We start from the raw sequence: 25,017 nt of genomic DNA, 5'->3' as shown, positions 1-25,017 counted from the left end.
GAGGCAGGGAACCATTCCACAGGAATTTAGAGACGCGTCCATCTTGCACCTCTATAAGAGGAAGGGCAATCGCCAGGTATGCGACAATCACCGTGGAATCTCGCTGCTTTCTACAGCGGGGAAAGTTCTTGCACGGGTTCTGTTGAACCGATTGATCACTCACCTGGAGAAGGGCTTACTGCCAGAATCACAGTGTGGCTTCCGCAAGGGTCGTGGGACTATTGACATGATCTTCGCTGTGCGTCAGCTACAGGAGAAATGTCAAGAGCAGAATCGTGAACTCTACACAACTTTTGTGGACCTTACGAAAGCATTTGACTCTGTCAGTCGCCAGGGCCTGTGGAGGATCATGTCGAAATTTGGCTGTCCAGACAGATTTATACGAATGGTACGTCAATTTCATCACGGTATGATGGCTAGTGTCCTGGATGACCGTGAAACATCTGAGGCCTTCCCAGTCACCAATGGCGTCAAGCAAGGGTGTGTTTTAGCACCCACTTTGTTCAGCATGATATTCTCTGCCACTCTGACTGATGCCTTTCAACACTGCACTGAAGGAGTAAGCCTGAAGTATAGAACTGATGGGAAATTATTCAGTCTGAGGTGACTGCATGCCATCACCAAAGTGAAGGGAACTGTATGTCGAGACTTTGCCGATGATTGTGCTCTGAATGCTAGTACTGAGCCAGAAATGCAAGCCAGTATGGACAAGTTTTCAACTGCATGCAATAACTTGGTCTCACCATTAACATCAAGAAGACTGAGGTCATGCACCAGCCAGCTCCCCACGCTCCGTACTCAGAACCGTCCATCACTGTAAATGGACAGAGACTTCAGACAGTGGACAACTTCACGTACCTGGGCAGTACTCTTTCCCGAGCAGTGTCAATCGATGATGAAGTAAACTGCAGAATTGCTAAAGCCAGCTCTGCATTTGGCCGATTGCGCTTCAATGTTTGGGAATGTCGAGGGATCAGCCTATCAACGAAGCTGAAGGTCTACCAAGCAGTGGTGCTTCCAACTCTGCTGTACGCCTGCGAGACGTGAACTGTCTATCGCAGTCATGCACGAAGGCTCAATCACTTCCACATTTCCTGTCTGCGAAAGCTTCTAAAAATCAGATTGCAGGACAAAGTGCCCGATACTGATGTCCTTATTAGAGCCAGTCTGCCGTCAGTTCACACATTGCTGATGACAGCCCAGACCAGGTGGGCCGGACATGTTGTGAGAATGTCAGATGAACGCATTCCTAAACAGCTCTTCTACGGAGAACTCACTCAGGGAAAGCGCTCCCATGGAGGACAAAAGAAGCGATTCAAGGACACGCTGAAGACCTCTTTGAAGTCCTTCGAGATCAACACCGCCACATGGGAAATCTTCGCACTGAACTGTTCAGCATGGCACAGCCTCATTCACACAGGCAGTAATACCTCTGAGGCGAGGCGTATTGCTGAGGCTGAAAAAAAGCGTGAGCTGCGCAAGTCCAGAGCTGCTCGTACATCATCGAGAGTGCCATTATATGTTTGCCTGACGTGTGACAGGACGTTCCACGCCTGAATCGGACTGATCAGTCATCTTCGGATGCACAAAGCCCGGTCATCAAAAGAATGAGTTGTTGAGGTCTTCATCGATAACAATGGACGAACATCAAGGTATTCAAAGGAAGCCATGATCTTGGCTGGGGTTCTAAGAACTACCGTAATGCTAATTCTACTAATATTAATAATATCTGGATAGCTCAGGGGGGAGGGATAGCTCAGTGGGGGGAGGGATAGCTCAGTGGTTTGAGCATTGGCCTGCTAAACCTAGGGTTGTGAGTTCAATCCTTGAGGGGGCCACTTAGGGATCTGGGGCAAAATCAGTACTTGGTCCTGCTAGTGAAGGCAGGGGGCTGGACTCAATGACCTATCAAGGTCCCTTCCAGTTCTAGGAGATGGGATATCTCCATTTATTATTATTATTATTATTTTTAGACACTCAGTGAACAAGAAGAAAGGGAATTTGTGGAAAGGTTCTTGAAAATTAATAGTAGTGCCCAATGCATGACTAAGAAAAAAAAATCATGCCAGGATGGCATTTCCCCCCACCCTTATCACTGGGCCAAGACAAATACTTGGAAGAACTATACTATCACTGAACACATTTGTACCAGTTGCCAGATTTTTCCTAGCTCTAACAGGTGTAGTGATATTGAAACTTTGTCATGGAAGTAATGGTATATAGAATGACTGCTTGATTTCAACATTTTAGCTGCCAGTCTCAAGAAACTACAGAATAGAAATTTACTACTACACACTATTTCAATGCTGGTATTAAGTATTTGGAGGAAGTATAAAGCATAGAGGTTTTTTGCTTTAATGGTTCATAAGAAATCAGCTGTTAAATTCAACTCAAAATTGAAATGAAACACCCCCCCACACAAACTCAAATACCTTAAGTTTTGGGCACAAGTAGCTCTTGAATTGCTAGGTCTAGAAATAAAAGTTTTATGGTGTGCCAAAGTTGGATTTCAAAGCATTCCAACAGTATATGATATTTGATTCTAGCCCTGGTAGTTCACAATAAATCAGATTGTAAAATTGCTACTAGTCCATCAACCTAGCAGTGCTATTTCTGCTCTAGCTCAGGGTGATCATAGCTAATCTCAGACCTCGGACGACTGCAATGATAATATGTTAATTAATACACAGTGGCTATAGACTTCCAATACATATCTTAATAAAATGTATTAGGATTTTAGCTACAATCTTGTCCTAACTCAAAACGCTTTCATTCCAAATAATACACAAATAAAGTAATATTGTTTACCTGGTCTTGGCACAGGCTGTGCTGCTGGGGTTTGAGTTTTCCGGGCAGAAGCACCTTCCTTTAAAAAAAAAAAAAAAGAGAGAAAAAGAGTTAACATTTGAATAGCTTTTCTCTTATTCAGCTTCCCTTTTAGTTAAATATAAAACAGCTTTTTAATGATGATTAGGACATAACATATTCTAACAACTAAATATGCAGAAAACTTTGATCAGAAAACTCTTCACAACCACTGTTTTGGACTTAAAAAGTCTGAAAATTAAAAAAAAACAAAAACCCTTTTTTCTGCATGTTAACGGTCTATCCACCACAATTAGTATATACCAGTCAACATTTTATCATAAGGCGAAATTGCTGATTTACAGGATTAACGTTTTCACCTTTTAATAAGTAAATACAAATATCTAGCTCTTAAATAGTGGTCTTTACCAGTAAATTTCAGAGCACTTTATAAGGGAGGTCAGTGTCATTAGATATGGCAACTGAGGCAGAGAGGTGAAGTGACTTGACCAAGGTTTCACAGTAGACTAGTAGCAGAGCCAGGAATATAACCCAGGTCTCCTGAGTCCCAGTGCAGTGCACTGCTCTACCCACTAGGAAACAGTGCTTCCCTTTTTACATATGATCACTTGGACAAGATATAATATGAGAAAAAGTGGATAACTGTCCACATCAGAAACCGAAACTAGTATTATTCTCTGAATCTACTCATGAGATGCTCTGGGCTGGAATGTTATGGCCAGGATTTTGAAAGGCATTTCTGTTCTGAAAAGTCCGTATATAAAAACTGTACCTTCTTGCTCAGTAGATCTGAGCATGTGTCTTCCATGTCTTATCTGTTTACTTTAACATACAAAAACAAATCTATACCACCACTCTTTACTCCTGTTCGCTCTGCAGCGCCAACACATTAGCCAAGAGTGAGCCAATTATAATTGGTTCTGAATCAACATTACAGTTGTTTCAAATGGAAGGACAAATTCTGTTCTCATTTATTCCTGTGAAACGATATTGGATATAAAATCCTTAGATAATGCACAAATGCAAAAAGGACTAGCTTAAGTTTACAGGTCTGACTGAATAATCACTTTTTGATCTGTAAACTGAGCATACACTTGATCTGGAAATCATTGAGACATTACAAACACTGAACCCCAAAATACCATTGTTATGAAGTGCTCCGCAACCCTAAATGGGGAACGATTTTCAAAAGAGCTATATGAAAGGGAGGTCATCACCTGCTTCCCACATGGGTATGTAAACAAGTAACACTGTGATCTGTAACTAAGAAAATTCGTCAGTAGGACACTGAAGACCAGGAGCTACTAGATCAATGACACTTTTAAAGTCACACAACGTTAAGATTTAGACCCTCTAAATCTTAACGTTTCTCCAATATAAGTTAAAACTCAATCTTGATCTATAAAACTATGTGATATGAGCATAAGGATGCATCAGTTGTCAACTTACTAAAAGGCTCAAATTCAGTCAGACATCTCTCCACTGAACTTCAAAAGAAAATGCCTGATTAATTACATACAGGTAGGACTCAGCTTAGTATACAGTCAGCTTCTTCAACTTCTAAAGCAGCTACTCTGCTGCTGACCTTGACGCAAGGATTTAACTTCCTCCTTAGAAGAAAAGGATTAATGCTGAATTTCTCTGTGCAGTTTTTGGTTGGTTAAAATACCGTGGTCAATGCTGGCTGCTACATTAACTTTAAAAATAATTTTTGCAAGACATGCTGCATCTCTGCTCTGGACAAGCTATTTTTTGCCACTGTCCCTTCAGAGTAACTATTCAACTGCAAAGAAATTGGTAAAAGTCAAAGCAATTGCACTCTAAGGGCAAAGCAGCAAGCCAAGATGGCAAGAGCAAAGGATGGCTACCTTAGAGAGATCCCTTGCTACTAAAGAACAGCTGGAATGTGAGACTCAACACCTTTATTTTTTTTCCCCCTGAGAAAGTGAGAATAAGATTTCCGCAGTCCATCTTTACAGGAAAGTCAATGTCATGGTCTGCATGAAGACAATGTTGCCACAAAGGGGTTTTAGTTGTATATTTTGAAGAATACTCTTAATGTTGCCTCTCATAAACTTAATGTACAAAAAATCCCAAATTAGTAAATTTCCTGAAAGGCATGGATGGGGGTGCAGGGGGAATCAGAGCAAGCGCCCACAGATAAAGACAAAAGCTCACAAACATAGAAAAAGCCATAGCAATTCAATTTTAAACAGAGTTTTAGATCATACCCTAGCACTATTCTTTCTCAGACTCTATAGCAACACTTTTGTATAGAAGTCCATACTGTTTGATTTTCAGAGAGTAAAGTCAGTTGTATTTATAGCACATAGCCCTTCCTTAAATTGTTACCTTGTTTCCCTCATCATATTAATATAATAAATTAATTTAATTATTAATTGAAAAACTTTTTAAAATACCAGCTAACCAACCTTAAAAAGTCATCTTATTGTGCATAATAACATACAGCTCTTAAGACCCACCTGCTAAAAAGTGGCAATAGAAGTACTGGAAGGTGGGAGAGGAAAGAGTACAGGAATGCAGACGCGACATGCCAAGTCAAAGACAAGTCTGCAACCCTCCAGACACATTCTAGCATGAGAGCTGAGTGCAGAGTTTCAGCATTTTGTGACTAAGTTTTTGAGGAAAATCACTAGACTTCCACTCACAGGACTGGGTAAGGCATGCTACATTCTTTGTCCCTGCAACATGCTGAACAACTTGAGTACTTCCAGCCAAATATACAGGGAAAAAAGCAACAACTAAGTGTAGTAAACTCTGAAGCCTAACTAACATTGCCAACTATGTTCACTGCTAGTCATTTTAGCAGAAGCTTCCAGCTAATGGCAAAGGAAGGCAAGGGAGTTAGACTCCCAATTCCCATTCAGTGAGATTTGATTACCTAACTTCCTTTGGCTGGGGTTTTCAAGGGACAATACATGTTTATGCATTGTGGTTGGATATTAGAGTCAGAGAGAGGTGGGAGACAACATCTGAGGGGAGAAATGTCTCTCCCCTGTGTAGCCACATCAGTAGAGCAGTTAAGTGAAAAAAGCCCAACAAAACCTGGAAAGCAGCATCCTATACTGAAGTGGATTTGGAATGTATGACAAGAGGCACAGTTAGCTCTCATCTGACTATATGTTAGTCACTCAATAGCAGAAAGATAAGAAATTATTTCCTAGAGTATAAAGCCCATTTTATACCATGCAATAACATTCATTAATCTTCCACATTTTAAAGGACCACCATTTAAGCTGCATGGGGAAAATTATGAAACCTGGACAAACTCTATACAATAAAGGACCTGTAAGAAAGCAGTACATTCTTGAAATCTTGGATAATACAGGACAGGCAAAAAGGAAGTCACCTATTCGTTAAACAATCACTCTTCTAGTATTAGCACTGTTTAAGGAGGCAATGAAGCATTGCTAACCACACAGCTCCATTCTCTGACATCCCAATTTCACAACGTGTTCTAAGAGCCCTGAGCAAATCCCCACTACACCAACATTATGTTATAGTTGTCATACTTCTAGCTAGGTAAGACAGGACGGAACTCTTCAATAAAACCACTCCTTAAATCAGTCATAGGAGTCACTAGAGACACAGGGAACACTCCATCCCAAAGCCTGACAGCAGTAACAGCACCTGCCAGGTATACAGGGTGGAGGATGGAGATTAGGAATCTAACAGTCAGGCTTGCAAGGCAGTGCTGAGAACTAGCACAAGGCCAGCTCCTAAAAATCCCTCTCCAAGCTACCCAGGATAAATCACTTGTACTTAATGTTAAAACCATATGGCACATTTCCAAAGGATACAGCTAATTCATATTTACTGTAGAACATTATGCACCTTCTTCAAAGGCTAAAAAAGAATTTTTATGATAAATTGTTGTTTTGAACAGCATGCTGTCTCATAGCATCTGTTTTCAGATGGGTAGCACACAGAAATTGGCACTAAGAAGAATTGTACTTCTGATTATCTTAGTTTTGTGGTCTTGCCATTATGAATTATAATGGCAAACTTTTGTTCTGTAAAACATATTTTGTAGTTTATATGTATGTGTGGTTTCTTTCTTCCATAGGCTATACATATAATGCCAGAATAACATGTATACAAAACTACCCTGAGGATATTATTAATTTCAAGGGGCACATGTTTTTCCCTGAATTTTCATCTTTATTGTAGAACAAACCAATGATCGATGATTCACACCTGAAGTCAAAGGAAAAATATAAATACCACCAAATAACTAGAGAATGGAAGCATTTAAGACCGTGAAGTGACAAGATATCTGATTAGTTGTGCTGTAGCAAATAATTTCAACAATTATATTTAAATGAATGGATAATATACAAACGTGACCAGCATCTGGGAGGGGGAAAATATTTGGACCCTTCAGAGAAATGAAGAATAAAGAATTAGGGTCAAAGTAAGGATTGTAATGAAGGAGAGAAGTGAAGTACAAAGAGGAGTTCAACCAAGATTCAAAAAGCCATACTCCTATAAAAGACATCTTACTTTGAAATTGCTTTATTCCACCTCTTTTCCCTTTAAGATTACTGATGGTTTAATCTTTCTGACCCTCACATTAAAAACTGTGCAGACCATGTAGAAGGAGAAGCAATTGCTAATAACTATTTAAAGAGTACGAGATTTCAACACTACTTGTTTAAAATTTCCTGCAATGAGACAAATATATCACACCTACTGAACGAATGACACTCATTGTCTCATAAAAGTTTCTGAATAACATGGAACTTTTTTGCTCAAAGGATGACATATCTAATTCTTATGCATAAACTGTGTTAGACTGGTAAGGAGTAGATTATGAATATTTATAAACAAATTCAGTAGTTGTCACAAAACCCTGTAATTTCAAAAACACAAATCTTCCTTAGACAGACTTCTTACACAATATTTTAATCACGACCAAGTTAGTTTAGTTTTCCTAATTTACCTTGCAAAGTTGTATTTCGCTAACTCATGACTTACACACTTAACATTAGGGTCTTAATCAGCTTTCATTATCTGTTTTTCTGCTCCCACGTAACTACCATTTCGCTTTTAGGTATGAGTATCAGCCTAATTTATTATTACATATTCAGTATATTCACAATATAACGGCATCCAATGTATGTGTTTTCAGTAAAGAGTCATTCATTCCATTTCAATACTCCTTGCTCCTACAGTATCAGACTCAACAACTCAAAATATGCATCAAGAGAACTTTAATCTTAAAGCATATTTCTCAAACTTCAACTACATAACAGAGCCTATGGTGAATGAACAATGGGTACTGTTGTATAAATTTAGATGGAATAAATGGGCCAAAGATGTTAACATAACCCAGTCAACGTCCAACATTAAACAGTGTTAAAGAAGGTTCAGTGTTTGGTATACAGAGACCTCAGACTGCTTAGAACCATGGCAAACACACCACTGAAATCCTTTTAAACTTTTATTAAAGGTACAGAAAAGAGGGAGAAACAGTTAAGCCATTTGAAGTATTAAGTAAGGCTTTCATTTTAACATTTCTTTTTCCCTTTAGCTGGAGAGAGTTTTAGAAGGAAAAAAAACCCTTGTTTTTTAGTGGTTTCAAAGATGGCAACAACTGTCCTTTTTGGGAAAGGAGAAGTAGTTAGTTGAGATGAACTGGAGCTGTTGCTGCTAAAATCTGAAACTATTTCATGCCAGGAGGTGTATGGGATTCAGCTGGAGCTGGTAGAGATGGCAGTATTATCTGGGTCCCTCTTTCTGGGCCAGTCTGGTCAGGACATCTCTTAGGATTAGGACCGAAAAGGAGCAGGGGCCTCAGGTAGCAGCCATGATGGTGAAGTTTGCTTCAGTAGCCTCCATCTGTTTTTCTACACACACACACACACACACACACACACACACACACACAGCCTGCCCCCGGTCTCTTTCTTTAAGGACACACAAAGGGAGTGATGAGTAGAATAGCCCATCCACTCATTATTCCCTCAACCAATTAGGCCTAATATCCAACTCACCAATTTTGGTTCATTAATTTCCAGTCCCCTATCTTCTGCTTTTACCAAGCCTGATTACAACAGAGTTCTTGAATTATATCAATACGGTCTTTTTATTTGGACTAATTCAGTCTGTCTGGTTCTCTTGCATCTGTTTATAACATGCATTATTGAAAGTAACTTGACCTATTTTCCATCATCTTTTGTTATTATAAATTGTTGTATTATTTATAAACCTTTACATACTTTTTACAATTGAGCTCACAAAGTAAATTTATTGGCCCAATTATCACAACAGTACTCTAGACCTGTACCACTGGCATAAATACAAAATACAATAATACATCTAAAAATCTAACTCTTTGCACATAATTGAAGAAACCAAAAAATGATTTCTGATATTCTTACCTGTCCTTGAAATTAAGTTTTTGTTATGTTCTACTCAACTCTTGCTTTTTCAGATATTTTTCTATTTTGGCTTTAAAACTTCCTAAACCACAACCAGCCTCTCATCACTCAATGTGGTACATGTCATTTTCACAGTAAGACTATGGAACTAGATGTTAGCTAGTGAGTGAAACTTTCAAAATTTGCATACATTATATCGCTGCTCATAGGGTTTCCATATGAAAATCCAAAATCTGACTGTACTGTTTTCTACCTTTTGAAGAAAACAGATTTAGCAGCAAGGGACAGAGACATAAGTCTAGCTAGGCATAAAGCTACTGTTTCTATCTTTAAAAGCCATCGAACCTATAAACTGTGCATGAAACCTGTACACACAACTACACCTTCCTGTCAATGTAACTCTATCTTGTCTTCCTCTGCTAGTTACACTGACTTGCTGCATCTTATTTTAATAGAGCTTGCAAGTTCTTTAGGATGGTCTCTTACTATGCATTTGTATAGCACTCAGCACAACGTGGCCCCAATCTGACTTACTTTAATACTAGTCAATATACTGAGTAGCTAGAAAATTTGAAAAATAATCATATTTGGGGAATAGTTTGCACTACATCACCACTTATCATTAAGGCTGTGAGTTTGTCATGGAAGTCACATATTTTGTGACTTTCTGAGACCTCTGTGACTTCTGCAACGGCCAGCATGGCTGGCCCGGGGGCAGATTCGGGCCACCGCACCCCTTCCCCCAGCAGCAGCAGGAGTTTGGGTGTGGGAGGGGGCTTAGGGCTGGGGCGCTGAAGGGCGTGAGGGCTTGGGGCGGTGCTTACCTCCGGGGGCTCCCCGGAAGTGGCGACATGGTAAACCAGGAGACTCTGCCCACTGCCTCCGCCTGCAGACACTGCCCCTGCAGTTCCCATTGGCTGTGGTTCCTGGCACCTCTGCCTAGGGGCTGCAGGGACATGACGGCTGCTTCCAGAAGCCATACTGAGCTGGGTAGGGAGCCTGCCAGTCCCCCCCACTAATCGCCCCCCCCAACCAGAGCACCCGCCAGCCCCCAGGCCACCGCCGCCCCCCTCGTCCCTAGAGCACCCATGGTGCCCCTGGGCTGCCCCCTACCCCAAAGCACCCAAGTTTTAGTCAGGGGTACAAGTCATAGTACAAGTCATGGACAGGTCACAGGCAGTGAATTTTTGTTTACTGCCCGTGACCTGTCCATGGCTTTTACTAAAAATATCTGTGATTAAAACGTAACCTTACTTATCATCCTCACAAAAGCAACAGGGAGTTTCCCAGCTGTCACAGATTTAACCAACTCTAGTCATATTAACTAAGGCTATTATTTTTATAAAGTATACTAGTTTTTCCTCATATTCCTTAACCTAAAGTTGTCATAAGTGAATTAAATATTTTGTGATACATTATTCTTGCTTTTTTTGTTGACTTAATTTGCAAAATTCAGTAACTGTCAATGGATTTCCCTGTCTTTAGTCAGGTCCCACTGTACATTTAAATACTGCCTATTTCTAAAGTCTGAAGGAGCATTAACATTCATAGTTTGAATTATATCAATTGACCGATGAATTGACAAAGTAATTTTCTTTAATTCTGGTATTGCCATAATATAAATCATTACTACAATTTGGGAAAATACCCCTAAGATTATAAGACAGGTATATACTGTGTTGTACAACCTTTTCCCAAGAAGCATGTGTTATTTTTCCTTGGAGGAATCTTTTGTGCATACAAGTTAGCTTACATTCTAATGTAGTGCAACTTGGGTGGGGGCTGGTTATTTAAAAAGAGGTTGCTTATTGCTACTATTTAAGTCATAAATTATAGCAGTGAGTGAAGCTTTCAAAATTTGTATGCCTTATATAACTGCTCATCCGGTACCGAAATGGTTTCTATATAAAAACCCACAAATTGATTGCACTGTTTTTTGACCTTTTGAAGAAAACAGTTTTAGCAGCAAGGGACAGAATTGACAATTTGATGCCATCTTGTGGCTTTCCTAATTGTGGGAGTTTAATTCTCATTCTGGTCCTTTTAACATTTTTGCCCTTTATCACATTTAAAAATAAACTTGTGCTAGAGTTTTACTCAGAAACATTAACATTAAATACATCCATACTACTGAAATATGACGTAAGTGCAGGTAAAGAGAATAACATAGCAACAGAAAATAATAATTTGCACGGTCCACCTTCAGCCTGGACATATACAATGTAAAACAGCTTTCCATATTACTGCCACTATAGCTAGCCTAATAATTCAACATTTCATCATTAAGTTTTTCTACTTATTAAAAGTTTTGGCATTTCAATCATGGGGAAGAATGAAACACTTCATCTGACAGTGAACTTGTAAACTCCATAAATATTGAGAAACATTTACCTATTCAATTTCAGGGAGAACCATGTATAAATATCTGATTTGCAACTACTACAGTATTATGATGGGAAAGCTGTACAAAGATGTGTGGTAGCAATGCCCAGAAAAACTAGAGAACCAAACAAATCAAATCTAGAATTATTGTTGAATGAGCTTCTGTTCTTTGAGAAAGTGAGGGTTTACAGTCTATATCAAGTATACATTTTTGTAGAAATTACATTTTATGTGCTTTAAATTACTACAAAAGAGACACGCAATAAAAGGTGTAAAGACAAAAACTGCAAAGACTTAGAGGTGGTAAACATGTGGCCTGCTTGAGACATCCACCCATCCCACAATGATGATTCAGATTCTGTGAAATGCAAGATGTCAATTAAAAAAGTTTTTTTGCCCTTATATCTGTGTGTGTGTGTTGGGGGGGGGGGGGGCCCTTCTAAGTATGAATCAAGCACAAACAAATAACTCAAATGTAAACTGCCCCCATTCATCTCAGTGGTATGTTTTCTGTTAAGTCAAATGATTCTATCAACCACACAATTTTTAAATATTTTGGGCATGAAACTTATATGGCTTGTCTGCACAGTTCTGTGCATACAAATTGCACGTGCATACAGTCAAAGGGCTGAAATAAATTCAAGTCTGAAAATGCCTACCATTTAGCTGCACTTTAACAGTAAAAGAGCTGTATGCGGCCTGAGAGTTGCAGTTTGGCCACCCCTGCGATAGTAGCTTAATTGATACACTATTTAAGGGCCATATCTACCACTGACCACTGGGAAAACTGAGGTGAATTGAGTATAACAGGTAGTCTATTTTATAGACCTGGCCCCTGACCATAATTCAGAATTAATTTGACACAATTTGTCTACAATATGAAGCAAAACTCTGCTATGGCCCCTTCATTCCTCCCCCCCAAGAATCACAATTAGGATCTTCATGCAAGCCTATTAATAATCAACTAGTCAGGAATAAGGCAAAAATAATATGGGTCACAAAAGCTTAGAAAATATACTATATTAAGAATACAATTACAGTGGAGTCGCATCTTATGCAAGGGTTAGGTTCTAAAGTCAGCGCGTAAGACGAAAATCACATATAGTCAAAATTACCCTTGAAAATCCCTTAAATCGCCCATAAAGTACATGCTGGGCTCTGGGGGGGGGGCGGTATCTGAGCCAGGGGGACAACGTAGCTGGACTCTGGGTGGGGGAGGGAGGTTGGGTGTGTTGGCTGGGGGGGGGCATATCTGGGCTCTGCGGGGGAGGGGTTGTGGGTGTCTGACCCCCCCGGCTGGGCTCAGAGAAACAGGAATTGGGTTGTCATAGGGTTTCTTTAACACTGTACTCCTGGGGAAATTTTTGTGTGTGTCTGTATTGTTACAGACATACTTGCTGACAGGTATTCTGAAATAAATTACCCAAATAATTGAAACTGGTATGATTATGTAGTGTTATTTTGATAAATAAAATTTGCAGAATTTTAAAATATTGTGTGCATAATTTTTTGGTGCAGAATTTTTAGGCACAGCATGTCCCCAGGAGTAATATGTGTAGGAAGCCTATTTAATCCTTCTACCCACCCCTCCAAATAAAAAAAAGGAAAGGTCAGAGTAATTAGTGGACAGATCCTCCCCTCTCATGAGTTGTTTTCTATCTAATGATTTCAACTCAGACTGTTGCCAACCTTCAGGCACGTAAGGAAGATTGGTAATAGAGTCAAAGTAAAAACTTAATATAAATATACATATTTATTTTACTTTGGATAAAAATTCTTTTATCCAGTTCATAGAGTCATTCAGAGTCCTGTTCTCCTCTGTCAAGCAAAGACTTGTCCACAATATCCTAACTTCCATTTCTTTAAAATCAAGCAAGTTTCTCATTCTCTTGATTAGTCAATAAAAGATGCACACGTAGATATCACTAAACAATTTATATATATTTCTTCCTGTTCAGATTATTAATTTGAAGAAAGATTTCAAGACTATTACCTGGCAGTAGACAAGGCGTTTGACATAATTTCAAGTAATTAGAGAGACAAAGGTTTGTTTAATCTTTGTTAAAAGGCAGGTGAGTGGCAACACAATGCTCTGCTCAGCATAGCACACTGAAAGTTTATTTATATATTCTAAGTAGAATTAATGTGATGTATGAATTGAATAAAGTTTTCAACTGGGATGTGCATAATGAAATCATTGCAATCTTCTGGATAGCAGTGGGTAATATTAAAACTCCATGTTTGTGCATGGATTTGTGGTTCAAAAATCACCTGTGACTATGGCAGGGACTGAACAGAAATGTATATAACAGTGCAGTTTGATGCAGAAGTCGCATAGGCAGGCTAATATAAAAAAAATTAAGACATCTGTTTAACTAGACATCTCTAACATTGTGGATTAAAAGAAGTTACAAAATAAATACCAAGGAGTCATGTAGCACCTTAAAGACTAAGAGATTTATTTGGGCATAAGCTTTCGTGGGTAAAAAACCTCACTTCTTCAGATGCATGGAGTGAAAATTACAGATGCAGGCATTATATAAGACACATGACGAGAAGGGAGTTACCTCACAAGTGGAGAACCAGTGTTGACAGGGCCAATTCAGTCAGGGTGGATGTAGTCCACTCCCAATAATAAACGAGGAGGTTTTAATTCCAGGAGAGGCAAAGCTGCTTTTGTAATGAGCCAGCCACTCCCAATCCCTATTCAAGCCCAAATTAATGGTGTTAAATTTGCAAATGAATTTTAGTTCTGCTGTTTCTCTTTGAAGTCTGTTTTTGAATTTTTTTTGTTCAAGAATAGTTACTTTTAAATCTGTTATAGAATGTCCGGGGAGACTGAAGTGTTCACCTACTGGCTTTTGTATGTTACCATTCCTGATGTCTGATTGTGTCCATTTATTCTTTTACGTAGGGACTGTCCGGTTTGGCCAATGTACATGGCAGAGGGGCACTGCTGGCACATGATGGCATATATAACATTAATAAACGTGCAGGTGAATGAGCCCTTGATGGTGTGACTGGGTCCTCTGATGGTGTGGCTAGAGTAGATATGGGGACAGAGTAGGCAACGAGGTTTGCTACAGGGATTGGTTCCTGGGTTGGTGTTTCTGTGGTGTGGTGTATAGTTGCTGGTGAGTATTTGCTTCAGGTTGGGAGGTTGTCTGTAAGCGAGGACTGGCCTGCCTCCCAAGGTCTGTGAGAGTGAGGGATCATTTTCCAGGATAGGTTGTAGATTGTTGATAATGTGCTGGAGAGGTTTTAGCTGGGGGCTGTACATGATGGCCAGTGGTGTTCTGTTATTTTCCATGTTGGGCCTGTCCTGTAGTAGGACCTATTAGTCTTTAAGGTGTCACCGGACTCCTTGTTGTTTTTGTGGATACAGACTAACACGGCTACCTCCTGATACTTGACAAAATAAATACCACACATTTCCTTTTTTACTCGATTTTAAGAAAGGGAAAGCTCCATCTTAATTAGAAAGGATACGTATATGGATTTAAATACCTTTTATTCAAGTTTTAAAACAAGTGTCAGACTGATATTTCTCATGACAAGACATAAATTATCCTTTGGTTTGGGGTATTTTACTGGACTTCTGGTACCGCCACACTGCAGGATCTTAATTTTAAAAATATGGCTCAGATGGTTTCCTAGTAAGTAACACAACAAAGAAGTGGGAACATTCACATTATATAGACAAATACACAGTATTGCAATTTGATTGCAAATGCTATTTAAAACTTGTATTCAAGGGAAGAGCATTCGTATGTTCAAAAGAATATAATTACAGTGATGGGCAACTTCACACTAGTATGCAATGAATTAGTGCAGGAAGAGGCACAACAAGATTTACTCCAAAAAGGTGCATTTGTACTGTACTGTAAAGACCTGTGAAGTATTAGCAATTCTGTGTGTGCCTGAGCATATCTATAAGCATAGCAGATGCTTTAACTGGTGGAGATGGACCTTTAGTATGTGATTTTAAATTTAAAAAAAAGGAAAATGCTATTATGTTATTTTTGAAAGAGGTTATTGAATTAAGTTTAAATAGCTTTGGAGTCCATTGTACGATAAATGCAAATTTCATGTATTATTGTGGAATTGTACGTAATTTTTAGTGTGACCAGATGTCCCGATTTTATAGGGAGTGTCCCGATATTCGAGGCTTTTTCTTACATAGCCGCCTAATTACCCCCTACCTCCTGTCCCAACTTTTCACACTTTCTATCTGGTCACCCTGGTAACTTTTCTAGGGGGGAGATGTGTCCAGTGTAAACGTTAGAAAGGGCTATGAGCCTCAAAGGACTATTTTAGACAACGTGGCAGACAAGAAGGAACATTGGGCACAAACTAAGTTAAACAGGTTTCCTAGGAAATACCTGGGGTGGAGAGGAATGTGAATTCCGCCCCTCGACCCAAACTTTGATGCTACACTGTAAGGAGAGAACCATTGCCTGGCTGATTACCAGTTTACAGTCTCTGACAACCAAACATCCAGGTTGTATAAATGGGGGGCTAATCTATGAGTGTTCTTGTTCTGAACAAAAGCTGTGATGAACTTGTAACCAAAGAAACCCCATATGTGGAGTTTAAAGAACTGATAACTACCAGAGCTCCTACTGGAATTGGGGTCGGGGGAAGCACTGGTAAGCTCATTAACATGCATGTAGATTCTTTTATTGTTTTTAATGTTCTGTATAATGCTTTCACCTTAGGAATAAATGTACTTGTTTAGAAAGGTCTGTACAGTAGTTGCTAACTGTAGGCAATTACACTGTTTATAGCCTTTAAGCAGAAAGCAAAGCATAGACGCAGGCCTGTTGAGGCAGTCTGGCTTGCTGGGAAACTCACAGTGTAGGGAGAGTACAGTGCAACCTGGAAAAGCCCCAGTCAGGAGGGAAAGAGACACAAGTCTCACCCCAAGAGAAGTGAGGGCAGAGGAGCCAGGATCCTTGAATGGGTGCTGGACCATAGAGGGGAAGTACAGACTCAGTTGTCCTGAACATTAACAGGGTTATTTTAAAAAGTCTCAGTGCTGGGAAAAGAGCAAAGGCTCCCTTTTCCAGTTTCTCCTTAGTGATTCAAAAATGTACTTCCAATACTGTGGTATGCCAAATAATTAAAATTCTGAGACACAATAAGATATATAAAACCCTCGTTTTTCTCCGTTTACTTTCTGAATAAATTATCTACCACAATACTTTTTAAAAATAATTTTATATCCTGTCTTCTCTTCCATTCACTGGAAAAAATTCATTTAACTTTATTTATCTACACCTTATTAGTTTGAGCAACCCTAGATTACAATGATTTTATCCTTGTGGTGACAGAAGAACACAACTTCATGGGTGGTCATGGTCACAGAGCTGGAGCCAGTTTTCCAAGTAATCACCTTGGAAGGCTCCGAATATCAGAACCAAGCCCTTGATTATGTTTCTGTATTCCTTGAGGAGCCAATGCACAGAGCAGAACACTGGGATGAGGTGCTCTCAGCCTGTGTTGCTGAGTAGAATATTACCCTATGGTTTTCGAATGCTTTGTTTTTCAGCCTCACATACTGGAAAGCTGCTACATTCTGATCAAACATTAGCTTTTTCAGGCTCAGAAGCTTTATCCATAGATATAATGAATTTCAATAAATCCTAGAAGTGTTTGTATCATTGTGGTCAAATCAGAATAGAATGAGCTATGGGAGAGTCTTCTGGCCAGCCATACATGGAAATAGATGTTTTTAAACAGCCAGAGACCAAGAGTAGTGAGGACTCCTGAAGAATTCCAAGACTGCAGATTCTCTTGATAATTGGGGAGCAGACACTCAGTGAAGAGTAATATTCTAGACATGGTGAGTACTTTAAAAGGCTTCCCTCATCAGGAACCGTGATCACCCTCATATCTTGGATCAGTTGTAAAGAGCTATTGGGGACAGGATGCCATTACTGCTTGAGGATAAATAAGTATAGAGCTGGCTGTCATCCACGTAATGCTTGGCAGTTGCCGTTTATGCTACCGCAGGATATCGTCCAATGGTTTCACACAGATCAGAGGTTCTAAAACTTTAGCATGGGCTACACCTTAAGAGAGAGAGTTATGGAGAATGTCTCCTCCCATTACCAGTCACATCACACATCCCATTTCCAATTCCTTAGCATTCATGTGGAAATTACAGCAATTGCTTATCTGTAAAAGTAATACTTGGAAGAAGTAATGTGCTTTTATCTGACTTTCTGGGCAATTTGGAAACCAGCACCATGTGACCCATCAAGTCTCTCACAGCACCAATAAGTAGCCTATAGGTATCCAGCAGACCAGAAACCAGTTTGAGAACTACTGATAAAGATAATGAACAAGATGTCAGGGGTGGGAATGACAGATTGGTGGGATTTCACACATGAAAGCCACAGAGACTGATGAATAGTTCTATACCACAAGTTTCTATGTCTGGTCTCAGATGTACTAGAGTCACCTCAAAGCATTTCTACTCTGATATGACAACTATTTTCTTTCAGGTAGTCTCTGGGCCTACACACAGAGCCAGTCACACACTGGAACTTGTTCAGGCTATATGTGGACAGGGGCATGGCAAAAACTATTATGCCCTGTTTATTATGTGATTCTTACTCTAGCCAAGGCTAAGTGAGAACTCTCCATCTTCAAACAAATGTTGTACCACTGTGGTCTGCCCCTGGAAGCTTACGGACCCATCTTAAATTCTAACCCATATGCAAAGAAAACGCCACACAGTCAAGCAAGGAATGAAAAAAACTGGAAACACATTTCAACCACTGACTGCTAATATTACTGTGGAACCAGGTGCCCACCCCCTTCCATTACACCACAGATCTCCTTGGTCTTTTGATAGCCTATATCAAAAGCAGCAGAAAGGAAGAAAATCTGTTCACTACCACTGATGCTCATGAGTGGACCAAGTTAGAATATGACATAAGGAATTGTTACGGAGAAACACAAGACATTGTATTTATTTCTCTGCCACAATGGCAGCAAAGTCATGCCTCAGACACAGTAGGGAACAATTTTAAAATTGTATTCCCCTATGGTTTTCAAATGCTTTGTTTTTCAGCCGCACATACAGTCAGTACCAGAAAGTTAACAAAATTCCAGGCACTGTATATGTATAAATATGCAAAAATAACTACCCCTCTAGACAAAGCTCTTAGTCTCAAATGAAAGTAATAGCTGTTATGGGGAAAATAAGTTAACTGATAAATTGATACAGACTAACACGGCTGCTACTCTGAAACCTGATAAATTGCTGTTAGACCAGTTTTTTCCCCCCCGCACTCCCTTAATATGTAACATTTCAACACTCCTTGACAACAAATTAATAGTTTATTCAAAGTAACAGATCTACTCTTGATTGAAAGTTTTAACAATTAAGCACAAAAAATCTAATCCATAATAAAACCCACAGGAAAGTCACTTGTCATTTAGTGAGCAAGTCTCATTAAAAACACCCATGTCAGACAAAGACTGACTGTTCTCAACAGAAACTAAACACACCATAGTTTGCACCTACCTGATACCGGCTTATTTTGTCACAACGGGGGAGGGGAGGGGAGAATCTCTATTTTGAAAACAAACAGATCTGATACTTGGTTGCCATGCTAATGTGTTCCTCTACCCATCCAACTGAAGTATGAACCAGAAAATAGAAAGTCTTTTGTTTGGTTTCAATCAAATGGAAGACAAGAAAAACAAATCCAAGTCTGTCAAGATGAAAAATCAGTCTCAACATTGAATTTTTTATAATCATGTAACTTTGATAGTGTTGCAAACTAAAATGCTACATCTTATCTGTATCGAGCACAACATGATTGCCTATTAACTTGTTAAGAGGTAGGTTAATACTTTGCTACAAAGAATTGGTTAGAAATACATAAATACGAACATTTTCAATGTTATTTCTATGCATGAATCTTCAAGATTGCAGGCCACAATCAAACTGAGATTACAATAAATTTCTGGCCATGTACCTGAGTACTAGACACACATGCAACATACACTTCATTGTTCTAAACTATGAAAGAGGCATATAGTGATTATTATGATTTTAACCACAGAAAATTTAGCAAGAGAAAATAAATATCCTAGTAAGTTATTTAAAGCTACCATGGGCAATGAAATGGGAAAAAATACTGGATGATAGAAAGGCAATTAACAATAACAAAACAAGCTCCAATTTGCCTGAAAGTTATATTTTTGTTTATCAGAAATAGAGATGAAGACCGTGTTAGTATCTCAGGGAACATCTAATACTGCAATAAAAAACCCACAGTACTAAGTATTCAGTGCCCAGGTCAACTAACTTGGGCTCATGGAGCTTGGGCTCTGAGCACCGCCCCATCATGGGATTTCAGAGTCCGGCCTTTAGCCCAAGCCTGAATATCTACACTGAAATTTTTGGTCCTGCAGCCTGAGCCCCACAAGCCCCAGTCAGCTAACCAGGGCCAGTCATAGCCATGCTGTGGCTCTTTTACTGCAGCACAGACATACCCTGAGAAAACAGCAAAGGGTCAGGTTTTGCCTGGAGAGGAAAGGCAATTCAACTGATGTCAAACAGAATTGCTCAATAATACAAACATGAAAGCCGATGCAGATATACTATAATGACCAGTAAATAATGCATAAGAAATGCTGTGATAAAATCACTGATTCTACACAGATTAAGATTTTAGAAGTTTATGCTAGAGCACTTATTTCTGGATTATAAAAAAATTAAAAATTCAAGTAGCTTTTGACAGAATACTTACTGTTTAAAATTATGAATGCTGAAAAAATTACTCACAATTTAGAGCAACAAGGAGGAAGTCATTCTGAAAAACCACTTGTATGTGGTATAGTCTTGGAAACTTTGTTTCTTTATAGACAATGCAGCAATATTATTAGGACTAGTGCGCTCATTGTACTAATAAAATACCCATTCACTAATTCCCCATTTACAATTAGATTGTGTGGCCTATCCCCAAATAGTTTATCCATTAAGTGTGTGCCATATTGATTTTGAATCATTCCAGTTTATTAATCGAAGTGTTGTGTGGTACCAAGTCAAACATCTTACAGAAGTTTAGCATATATTACATCAACACGATTACCTTTATCAACCAAACTTGTAATCTTGTAAAAAAAAAAGTTAGACAATTTATTTTTCATAAATCCGTGTTGACTGGCATTAATAATAGAGAATTACTAAAGAATTAAATAAGGGTTATATTGGTCATTTCATTATTTTATCTGGGACTGAAGTCAGGCTGATAGCACTATAAATTACCCATGTCATGCTGTTTACTCTTTTTAAGTGATGCCAAAATATTAGCTTTCTTCCAGTTCTCTGGAACTTCCCCAGTGTTCTAAGACTTACTGAAAACCCAGCAAGATCCCCAGCCAGCTCTTTTAAAATTCTTGGATGCAAGTAAGCTGGACTTGCAGATTTAAAAGCATCTAGCCTTAGTAGCTGCTGATTAGCATTCTCCTGAGTTACTCTTCAAGTGGAAGGTGTTTCATCATGATAATATGCTATGACTACATCTAGCTTTTCCCCAAATATTTATTTCTGCCTTTTCTGCATTATTACTGACAGTTCTACCACTTCCACCTAGTAATGGACCAATACCATTGTCGGGATTCTTTTTGTTCCCAATATACTTAAACTCCTCATTGTTCCTAACTCCACTGCCCAAGACTTCTCCTTGTTTGCTTTCACTTCCCCTTATCAATTTTCTACAGTTCCTAGCTTTTGATTTATATTAATTTCTATCAACTTTCCCTTTCTTCCATTTGTTTATATACACACACACAGGGTTATCCTATTTAAATTACATACACAGAGACACATAGGTAGATTTTTATGGCTGCTTGCACTTTCTGTCTAAGTCTAGTTGGTTTCTGACCAGTGTGGCCTTCTCTCTAGATTGTAGCTTTTCGGGCATCTAGTAAAATGTTTTAAAGCAGTTCTCAATTGTCATTCATAATTCATGAATTTACTGCATATGTAAAACATGAGAAAGTAAGAGACTGCATATGTAAAACATGCCCATGACTATCACTGCAAGCATAATGTTTGCATTTCTTGACTAGTGTAACCTTTTCCATCTTAACACTGTAATAAAATTTTTGCACTCAGTATGTGCAGAGCTATCATTAGTTGTGTAATACTATAGCAAAAGTGCTCTATAACATACATACATTTAACAATCTCAATTGTTGGATTAAAATGCTAATGTTTTCATTTGTTTTATTTACACATGCATTTTTATTAAAATTCAGATTGTTAAAATTCTTGGTTTGTATTCTGAATACATACATTGTTCTAGTTCATGACATGACACTTAGATACAAGGGTATCAAAGCTCAATTTTATAAGGATTTATCCAAGTACTATAATTAAGTTACTAGGCTATTAACAGGCTATAAATATGTGAAAGGATTTTGGCCACATAAAACCACATGAGAAGAGTGTTTCCACTGAGTCCTCTGCCATTTTCAGCTTTCTTTGGTATTGCTTCTAGCTCCCCATTATTCGGCTCTCCTCTGCAGTGAAGTGTGAAGAAGGTTAAATTAAGAACTTCCAAAAGCAGTGAGAAGATGACATGCTACTTTTATTATTCATGCCATGTATGAGTCACATGTTAGATGGCTTTCCCCTAAGCTTTCATGCAACTGTATCAGGGGGTCTAGTTATAGCACAGATGTCCTTTGAAATAGTTAGAGCACAGCTGCATTTTGTAGCGCAGTCTTTGTAAGTGAAGGTCAACAGTAAGTGGCTACAAAGAGCCACAGTAATACGTCAGCAGACCCCATCAGCTCCCCTTCTCTCCCCCCCAACCCCGGCCCCAGTGCCTCCCATTCACCGGCCCTGCTGATCAGCGCCTCCCCCTCCCTCCTGATAAGCTGTTTCTTGGCTGCAGGAAGCTCTGGGGGGAGGTGGGAGGAGTGAGGGCACAGCAGGCTCAGGGGAGGGTGTGGAGTGGGGGCACGGCCTGTGGCAGAGCCAGGGGTGGAGCAGTGAGCACCCCCCGGCATATTAGAAAGTTGGCGCCTGTAGCTTCAGCCCTGGAGTCAGTGCCTACGCAAGGAGCCGCATATTAACTTCTGAAGAGCCGCATGTGGCTCCGGAACCACAGGCTGGCCAGCGCTGGGATAGAGGGTTTGAATATGCTCCATTTTAAAAACAGTTTTAGTAATTCTGTATCTTATTTACAAAAGAAGTTTTACAACTTTACCGTCACTGAACTGCTGAAGATATTGTTGACGGGCCTGGAGTTATCTGGCAAGAAATATCTGTTAGTGCTCCTAGAATTTTAGCAGAATTCCAGTTGTCCCTAACACCCCTCTGGATTTTACAATAAACCTGAATGAAATAGCAGAATCTCTCCTTTAGAATTTCACTCCTAGGACACAAGTCCTGATAACTTTGAGCAGTTAGATGGTGGCTACTAAGAAGTGAAAGAAAGAGTTTGGAGGCAGGCGGGCAATAATATTTACCCAAAGAGTAACATTTAGAGTGCCAAAATGGATTTTATTGAGAACAACCAACATGTGGCTTCCTGGAGCTTTGTGCACAAATTGATTGTGTAAAGCTCTCATAAAAACTATCAGATGCTCCAGGGACTTGTCCACTGTCATCCTTACTTCACTTTGTTTTGATATACTTTTGTTTATAAAAAAAAAAAAAAAAAAAAAAAAGTCAGCATTCTCTTTTAACCATGTTCCTTAGTAAGGGACAGCAAATTAGAGCTATATGCAGCTAGAAAACCTAGTAATATCCTCTACACAAAAAAAAAATAAAAAATACACATTTGTTTATTCCTCTGCTCTTGCAAAAATACAGGTTTTGGTTAATTTAAAAATAAGAATGCAGGACCCAACGTCATAATACTTTTATTCCTTATTCCTAAACTTTCAAGATTAAGGATTATATATACGTACATAGATGGCCATAAAACAGAACAACTAATAATCTGGTTTATGGTTCTGAATTAAAAAGTCTAAAATATACTTTACCATCAATCAAAAGGAAAGATACATTTACTACAGAGATGAAGTCTAGCTTGAAGATAAGACCACTAAAGATGAAGATGAAGTTTTATTTGCTGAATAGTGTCAATGCACTGAGATCTGATGGGTCTACACAGTTACTAAAAAAGTTTGGGGGGCAGTGGATTGGAGGGGGGGAACCATATTTTTAATTTGGTTGCAAGATATGAATATTTCTCTGAGTAAATGTATGAAACCAAAATCATTATGACACCCATGTAAGGAAGACTGGTTGATATTTGGAGAAGCTAGACACATGTTTGTGAATATTGTTCTAAGTACTAGATAACTCCCCATGACAAAGCTGCTCTATGCAGAGTAGGTTACATTTATCTGATATTGTGGAGTAGATAATGCTCAGAGGACGGTAAATGTGATTTACTTGTTTTGAACAAAGGCACAACTATAATCAATTATCTCTTAAGACTCTAAAAGAATGTATTTGATTGGGTCAAGAGATGTTATTTATTTCAAACCCTAACCAAAACATTTAAGTCATGGTTTAAAATCATGTATAAAATAAGCTTCTAATTGTCTCATTTATCCCTTTAAAACTTAGATGGACACGGCAGACATCTGCTGCTTCTTCTTTGCGTATGCGCAACGTGCCTCAGGTGGCACATGACTAGGATTCATTACCAAATTTGGTCCGCTGGTTGGATCATTAGCTTCCCCAGCTTGGTCTGGGTACTGATGGGGAGTGTGGCGAGTATGCTGAAGACTGCAAGTAACAGAAAGGTATGGGATGATGATAGCATACCATACCAACAGAGATATCTGCTGGGTGGGCCCAATTATAAGGAGAGTGAAATGGCAAGAAATTTGCCCTTTTCCCATAGCAAAAGTATCCTTTAAAGATTTAGGGATATATAACCTCAAAAATTAGGAGATTATTTTACTCTAATTATATACCCTTTCCTGAAAAAGTAGAAAGACTTATAAGAATGGAAAGTCCTTACTGTCAGCTGGCTAAGCAGAACAGATTTAATAATTATTATTAGTAAGTCAACCTTGCTTCACTCCACTCTCTCAATATCATGATTCTCATTAATTGACTGAGACAGTACTTTAAAAAAGCATACTGATCTAAGAAAAACTTTCATCTTGGAAGGAAACAGTCAATAATATGGGGCCTCCAAAAAAACCGAGAGGCCTGCATTTTCCAAAATTAAATTTTACACCTTGCAAAATGCAGTACTGATAGACCGTCTAGTATAAGCCAACAAAGTAACAATGAAAAGTACACTTGGATGCTTAGCTATAAAACCTCCCAAAAGACCAAATTAAAAAAAATAACTTGTGTGTAACCCAACACTCCTTCTGTAGGGTTACCATACGTCCGGATTTTCCC

At 38.9% G+C, this 25,017-nt stretch overlaps 1 protein-coding gene across 1 annotated transcript in view; it reads right to left on the bottom strand.

Moving 5' to 3' along the window:
• LOC113407399 (parafibromin) overlaps positions 1–25,017 on the bottom strand; it is a 176,782-nt gene that overhangs the window by 42,630 nt on the left and 109,135 nt on the right. Inside the window, exon 11 of the mRNA XM_026655872.2 lies at positions 2,809–2,866. Within this exon, the coding sequence (XP_026511657.1) occupies positions 2,809–2,866 (58 nt within the window). The remainder of the gene's footprint in view (positions 1–2,808; positions 2,867–25,017) is intronic.

This window comes from Terrapene carolina, unplaced genomic scaffold (genome assembly GCF_002925995.2).
Source record: "Terrapene carolina triunguis isolate 2854851 unplaced genomic scaffold, T_m_triunguis-2.0 Scaffold211, whole genome shotgun sequence".
NCBI lineage: Eukaryota > Metazoa > Chordata > Testudines > Emydidae > Terrapene > Terrapene triunguis.
The sequence above is the reverse complement of the archived record's forward strand: the minus strand, read 5'-3'. Positions and strand labels throughout refer to the sequence as shown.